Raw genomic sequence first — 7,253 nt, 5'->3', positions numbered from 1 at the left:
AGATTATTTTTTCAATATGCATAACATCAATTATCTTTCTAGTACAGAAGATCCCAAAAGATGTTTTTTTCGTCCAATTATGTCACTCCCCATAACCATATATTCTTTACACACTAGTTTCAATTACTTTAGGATAAGTCTTCACTCATTCCAAACTTGTGTAGGTATCAACTTAGGTAGTGGAACATGCATGTCAACTTCCCTAATGCATTCATATTCCTCCTAAATGCATGATCATTTGGTAAAAATCTACGATAGGAATCTAAATCCTTTTGTATGCTCCATGCAATGTGGGCATGCCAATTTACCATGAGTTTCCCAACTAGACAACATATCATACTCAAGAAAATCATTAATCGTCCACATTAATGTTTTCCTAAACATGAAGTCTTGTTTCCTTCAAATATTGTATGTTAGGAGACCACTTAGCAACTTCTTCAAGTCATCTATCGATGAATCTAAAAAAAAACATCAATATCTACCTTCAGATTTTGAGACAACTAGAAATTGTAAAACGTTTAGACATGCACATTTCTAGAGAAAGATTGTACAAGGTCACAGTTATTGAGCAACATGAAAATGTTGCATTTGATGCATGAACATGTGTTAAAACCATTAGAGCATAAACCTAATTGCACATTGTGTACCTCAATTGAAAATTGAGATATACTATCAAAGTGTTTTCAATCCTCACCATTGCATGGATGCCACAAAACACCATTAGTGCTTTTGTTCTCATATTGCCACAACATTTCTTTTGCAGTTTATGTTATTACATACATTCTTCGTAACCTTGAAATTAATGACAAATAGAACCTCATCTTTATATAAACTAATTTTTTATTACTTGTTCCCTGATTGGGGTCACGATATCTTATCATGGGTAATGAGGTGTTATTTGTTATTTGTGTCATATATATCACTGTAATAATATCGTTAACATCATTTCTACATAAAAGACCGTATAGATATGTTTTCTCAAAACATGAGACCAAATTGAAAGCATTCAAAGTAATGATATTAATGGAAAAAATCATTATAATAGTCAAACACAAATAATAAAAAGAATAGTTAAGCCAATAAATAAACTATTATTCATTTTTATATAATCTATTAAAGAATTAATTGCAATTTACATGGAAGAATTGGAAGAACTAGTGAAGCCTAGGTCACTTGACATTGTTTCATCTGGATATAAAGTAGGCTTTGGAGGTATTTTCAGGTTTTCAATGTCTCCTTCAAGCATTTCAACTACTTCATTCATTGTGGGACGATCATTTGGATTCAACTGTATACACCAAAGTGCAACTATAATCATTTTTTTTACTTCTTCCTTTTCTTTCTCGTTGGCATCTTCAATTTCTATATGTTTTTCTTTTTCTACATGCTTATGAATCCAAAAGGGAAAGTATAGTTGACTTGAATGCTCTGCATGGGGATTTAGGTTTTTTCCTTTGTTTGCCATCTCCATCAGAAGCATTCCAAAGCTATAAACATCAGCCTTGTGAGATATTCTTCCAATATTTTTATAAAATAATTCTGGAGCCATATACCTAATTGTTCCTCTTGCTCCTGTCATTGTGGCAATGTTGTTATCTATTGGATATAACTTTGCCAATCCAAAATCAGATACCTTTGGGGTGAGTTTTCCATCTAGTAGGATGTTGTGGGGCTTGATATCAAAATGCAAAATTTGCATCTCACACCCATGGTGAAGATAAGCAATCCCCCGAGCTACTCCAATTGAAATATTATATATTTCATCATAGCTTAAATCTATATTTCCATCTTTAGAAAAAATAATTTTATCAAGAGATCCATTTGACATGAATTCGTACACAAGTGCACGTTTTGATCCTTCGGCACAAAATCCAACTAATTTGACTATATTTTGATGATGTATTCTTCCAATAGTTGCAACTTCACTGATAAAATCTTGTCCATCTCGTGTTGATTTACCTAACATTTTTATTGCCGCAACAGGTCCACTAGACAACTTTCCCTTAAACACAGATCCATATCCTCCTTCACCCAACTTGTCATTGAAACCTTCAGTCATTTTCTTGATTTCCTTATATGAATATCTAATAGGCATCAAATTGGCATGTTGCAAGTAATTTTCAATACTTTCGTACATAGACAAATGTCGACTTTTCCATTTGTATATCAACAGTGCAATAAATAAAGTCATCCCAAACAAAAATCTTCCTGCCCAGAAGGATGGTAAAACGTAGTGTCCTATAATTAATCCTAATTTATAGTTGCCGACATCATCAAAACCTTCATTTTGTCCTTTTATTGTTTGAACCAGACCTACAAGTTAATATCATAAAAATAACCATGTTTGAGTAACAAATGAGAAAGAAAAAGATATAAATGTGCAATGAATTGTTTATATTTGGAAGTTGCTACCGGATGAATGAAAGTGGTAGAGATTGTCATATAATCAAAAGTAAATAATAATGCCAATTTATTTCTTGTAAAACTTTTTTGCATGGTTACTCTAGTAGCATATAGAAGTAGGACAACTCACCTATCCAGACAGCATAAAGAGTATCTGCAAGAAAAATTTAGTTGTGTGAATAAATAGTATGATAAATTGTTTGATTGATTATAATGTTACCATGAGACGCAATGAGTAAGATATCACTGTATAGTATGAAACATCATAGGAAGCCAATTTTCTTTTTAACTGTCATATATATATATATATTGAATTTAAGGGCTTATAACTTTAATGGAACAATTATAGATGCTAAATCTCACTTTTTATGACTAATTAATGTAATTACATACTCAAGAGTCTGATGCTAATTTAGAAAAACCTCGCTTGAGTTGATTTGCAGTAATTGTGCGTATAATTGACCATCATGTGTGCGTTGAGTTTATCACATGAATAATGAATTAGAAATTACATATATTTATTGTGCATAATTCACTATGATAGTTATCCAAAAAAATTATATAGAATATGATAGTTGTGAAGCATACAAATTGGTTCTTGTTATTATGCATATAAATAAAGCAAAGGTAAACAAACTATAAGATGATAAAATCTGACCTCTTGCGTATAGTAGAACCTGGTACCATATCCCACTACCATCTGAAAGGGAAATAAAATATCATTTTCCGAATTCCTTTGATCACAAAACAATTAAAAGAGATAAGTTTTATTTAATTAAAATCAATAATTAAAGAAAAACTGTCAATTTAATTATACGTCAAAATCCTTAACAAATTATGAAAATGACTGTTTACAGAGTAGAAGCATTAAAATTTAATATAGGTAGGTTGAGTGTTTGTAATGATAATGATTACATAATAAGAACTTTAACAAATACTTTTTTTCACTGGTCAACTAGAAGTATGTAATTTTAAAATTGTTCTTTCTATTAAAAATTATTTCTATCTTCAATTATAATATTATGTTGATTCTCAAGAAATTCATAATAATAGAATGAAGTGTTGACTTCCTTTACCGCATATATGCAAAATTCCAAGGAAACTGTGGCAGTTGAGCGAGCAATCGACCTTCCCGGAAAGGTTCCAATTGCAGTAGCGAGCCACTGACTTTCCACAAATGTCCTCGCAGGCGCGAATCATCCACGAAATCTCAAACCCATACACTAGTGCCTTGTACATCTCTGTGTAGGAATGTTGAGTTGTATTCAAACCCCACCAAGATGTGGGAGTAACCAGCTTTACATCACAACCAACCTCTAAATCCTCTGAGATTAAGTCACCAGCGATAGCATATGTATAACCTTTGGAGTGCCAATTCACGCAGGCTGCAGTATCTACATACTTACCATTGTCACTCACTGGATGCCTACAATTCATGAAAACTACATGTTCGGAAACCGGCTCTGAACCAACCACGTTCACCTTCCCATGATTAAAATAGACAGGTTGATCGGATAATCGTTTTTGACTAGTATGGTATGCTTCCATATCTATGTTGCTCAAATCATAGGAATCGCTGAAATTGGATCGAGACAAGAAATAGCGAGGAATGGAGGAGCAATTTAATTGTTGAACGCCGGGATCCACCAGTCGAATTGTGAAATTGTTGTAGTTGATTGCCTGAACATGATATTTTCCGGAGTACAGATATAAAATGGCAACATTATTTTCACAGGTGAGCTCATACCTGTTGTCGCCGCAGTGATCTGGGTCGCCTTTTAATCGGAATGGATGCGTTATGTTGGTGACTCTGCCACACGAAGAAGGGAGACACGCATGTTCATACTGTTTTGTAGCACCAATTTGCTCAAGTAGAAACACCAGCATCAATAATAACGCGCTCTCTCTACGCACACCGTTTTTCATTGAAACTCAAGATAAATGCAGAGACTCGCCCTAATGTTTTTTTAATTATTATTATTTTGGTGTAACGATATAAGCAAGAAGGTTAGGGATGTATCTTTTTCTTTTATTGAGTTTTTATTAGGGTATTGTTACTAAACAATTATTGGACAATTGAAAAGATATGAACACCGTTTAGAACAGAGGAAAAACTCACTCTTGTAATTTCGTAGAAATTATACCAATACGCGTATTGAAGAGTCACAGGGGACAGGGGTGGGCCATGCATTAAAATCTTATCATTAAAGTTCGTATTTAAGATGGAAGACTTCGACTAGGGAGGGGATTTTTTCTTGGAAAATTCTGCAATAACCTTTAAAACACAGACGTAGACTTTGACGAGAAACCGTGTTTTTGGATCCCTTTCTTTCTATTGGGTGATTGTAAATTGAATAAACAAAAATACAAAAAATAGGGTAAACATAAATCTAAAGAGGCACCAAGTTAGGTTGTGTCTGGTTTTTTCTTTTCCCAAAAGAGAACAAGCACTTGCATTGCTGGGATGGGCGAGTCGAGTATGCTACCCCTCCAAGGTGATTCCATATTGATAACACTATTGCTGATACTCATGCTTGCAGTAAGTAGCAGCGGTCAAAACGAGTGCTCGGAATTGTCTTGTGGGTCTGAAGAACCGCTTATTAGATTTCCCTTCCAACTCCTCCAGGGGATGAAAGATGCATGTGATTCTCCCGGTTTATGTGTCTATTGTAGTGAAAATAAAGAGACCATGCTTGTGCACCCTACAGTAAAACTCCGTGTCACAAACATAGACTACCGATCTCAGCTTACTTACTTGGAAGATCCAGAAAATTGCCTTCCGAAGAAGTTTCTAAACCTCTACAATTTTACTATTCCTCCTTACGAACTTTATTCATCATATGGACTTGTAAGATACAACAACTTGAACTTCTTCGATTGTTCTTTACTTGGGCTTACACACCTGAGAAACAGCGACCAGTTAAACTCGGGTTCACAAGATATGATTTATTGTCCGACTTATGTATCTAACTCTGACGAAAGTATCCTCGAATTGGACCTAACATCTTGTACCAAGATGTTCAACATCATTTCGCAGGCCTCGGCCTCTGACCTGCGGACGAATCGGTTGAATTTGAGATGGTCCAAACCAAGTTGTAGTGAGTGCGAAGCAAAAGGCAATAGATGTAAATGGAAGAAGAACAGCAAAACGGACATCGAATGTGTAGACTGCAGTGGCAAACCAAGAAAAATTCACATTCCCAGATCTGTTCTTTTCACTGCTGCAGGTGAGACCAGACTCTATCATATTAGTTCACTTAGTTTTTTGTTTTCTTTCTCTCTTTAAGCAAGTCTCCTAATGATATTGCAGGTTCTGTTTTTCTGGGGCTGGCGGTTATTGCCGTCTTTAAGATAGACCGCCATTTTAGAAAGAAAGAAGAAGACCAAGCTAGAGTGGATAAGTTTCTAGAGGATTACAGGGCAGATAAGCCTGCAAGATTTACCTATGCTGATATTAAAAGAATCACAGGTGGTTTTAAAGAGAAGTTGGGGGAAGGAGCTCATGGAGCTGTATTTAGAGGAAAGCTTTCGAATGAGATTCTGGTGGCTGTGAAGATCCTCAATAATACAGAGGGAGATGGGAAAGATTTCATCAATGAAGTTGGAATTATGGGAAAAATCCACCACATCAACGTGGTTCGTTTGCTTGGCTTCTGTGCAGAAGGACTCCATCGTGCTCTTGTCTACAATTTATTTCCAAACGGTTCGCTACAAAGCTTCATATTTCCACCGGACGACAAGGACCATTTTCTTGGCTGGGAGAAGCTTCAACACATTGCTCTTGGCATAGCTAAAGGGATTGAGTATCTTCATCAAGGTTGTGATCGTCCCATTATTCACTTTGACATCAACCCTCACAATGTGTTACTCGATGACAACTTCACTCCGAAAATTTCTGACTTTGGCTTAGCCAAATTGTGTTCAAGGAATCCTAGTTTGGTGTCCATGACAGCTGCAAGGGGAACCTTGGGATACATTGCACCAGAAGTTTTTTCTAGAAACTTTGGAAATGTGTCTTATAAATCTGATATCTACAGTTATGGAATGTTGTTGTTGGAAATGGTTGGAGGAAGGAAGAATGTAGACATATCTTCAGCACAAGATTTCCATGTTCTCTACCCAGATTGGATCCATAACCTGGTTGATGGAGATATCCATGTCCATGTTGAGGATGAAGATGAAGTTAAAATTGCAAAGAAACTAGCTATTGTTGGACTTTGGTGTATTCAGTGGCAGCCAGTGAACAGACCATCCATAAAATCTGTCTTACAAATGTTAGAAACTGCAGAGGAAAACCAGTTAACTGTTCCTCCTAACCCATTTCACTCAACGACTTCCACTGCTACTGGCAGACTCACTTCAACAAGACCTCCTATGGCGTTGGAAGCGATTCAAGAATAAGCGAATAACAACTTCTACCCTCGCAATTTTATTAATGTATTCACAGTGGAAGAAAATAGTATATTAATTTGTAGAAAAAAAGAACATGTATTTTATGTAATATGATTACATTCAAACAGTAGTGTTTAAATGCATTTTGTTTTCTTTACATAAGAAAATTTTTTCTGGCTTTGAATTAACTCTATTAATATAAAGGTTTTTCTTTCAACTAAGTCCAATAAAAAATAATTAAACAAACCCATTTTTAATGACAAATAGAATTTCTACATGCCATTTATTTGTAAAACTAAAATTGTATACACAGTTGTATTGGTAGGCATTTCACCAGTATATGAATAGACATTTTGTCGACCTTATCCATAATTCTTTGTTGTGTAGAATTAGGCATTTTACCAACCTAATTGATAGTCTCTTCACTTACCTTCAAAACTTGGAGGTTGTGTCCGGTA

General features: G+C 35.1%; 2 protein-coding genes across 2 annotated transcripts; one reads left to right on the top strand and one right to left on the bottom strand.

Moving 5' to 3' along the window:
• Nucleotides 1-1,070: 1,070 nt before the first annotated feature.
• On the bottom strand, nucleotides 1,071-4,329 carry LOC137813556 (LEAF RUST 10 DISEASE-RESISTANCE LOCUS RECEPTOR-LIKE PROTEIN KINASE-like 2.4). Its single transcript, XM_068615886.2, has 4 exons — nucleotides 3,480-4,329; nucleotides 3,062-3,103; nucleotides 2,534-2,557; nucleotides 1,071-2,313 (listed from the first exon to the last, which is right to left on the bottom strand). Exons 1-4 carry the CDS (start codon nucleotides 4,327-4,329, stop codon nucleotides 1,133-1,135), a joined length of 2,097 nt encoding a protein of 698 aa, XP_068471987.1. The 3' UTR covers nucleotides 1,071-1,132.
• A 181-nt stretch (nucleotides 4,330-4,510) lies between these two features.
• On the top strand, nucleotides 4,511-6,979 carry LOC137813557 (rust resistance kinase Lr10). Its single transcript, XM_068615887.2, has 2 exons — nucleotides 4,511-5,630; nucleotides 5,714-6,979. The coding sequence occupies exons 1-2, from the start codon at nucleotides 4,868-4,870 to the stop codon at nucleotides 6,802-6,804; spliced, it is 1,854 nt and encodes a 617-aa protein (XP_068471988.2). The 5' UTR covers nucleotides 4,511-4,867; the 3' UTR covers nucleotides 6,805-6,979.
• The last annotated feature ends 274 nt before the right edge of the window (nucleotides 6,980-7,253 follow it).

This window comes from Phaseolus vulgaris, chromosome 1 (genome assembly GCF_051622355.1).
Source record: "Phaseolus vulgaris cultivar YP4 chromosome 1, ASM5162235v1, whole genome shotgun sequence".
In the NCBI taxonomy this organism is placed as follows: domain Eukaryota; kingdom Viridiplantae; phylum Streptophyta; class Magnoliopsida; order Fabales; family Fabaceae; genus Phaseolus; species Phaseolus vulgaris.
The sequence above is the reverse complement of the archived record's forward strand: the minus strand, read 5'-3'. Positions and strand labels throughout refer to the sequence as shown.

Excerpts from the sequence above, each read along its gene's own strand:
- LOC137813557 (XM_068615887.2), top strand. The coding sequence starts at position 4,868 with ATGGGCGAGTCGAGTATGCTACCCCTCCAAGGTGATTCCATATTGATA. Across the intron at positions 5,631-5,713 it reads TGTTCTTTTCACTGCTGCAG|GTTCTGTTTTTCTGGGGCTG; the intron begins GTGAGACCAGAC and ends ATGATATTGCAG.
- LOC137813556 (XM_068615886.2), bottom strand. The coding sequence starts at position 4,329 with ATGAAAAACGGTGTGCGTAGAGAGAGCGCGTTATTATTGATGCTGGTG. Across the intron at positions 3,104-3,479 it reads TGGAATTTTGCATATATGCG|ATGGTAGTGGGATATGGTAC; the intron begins GTAAAGGAAGTC and ends TTTCCCTTTCAG. Across the intron at positions 2,558-3,061 it reads GGTTCTACTATACGCAAGAG|ATACTCTTTATGCTGTCTGG; the intron begins GTCAGATTTTAT and ends TTTTTCTTGCAG.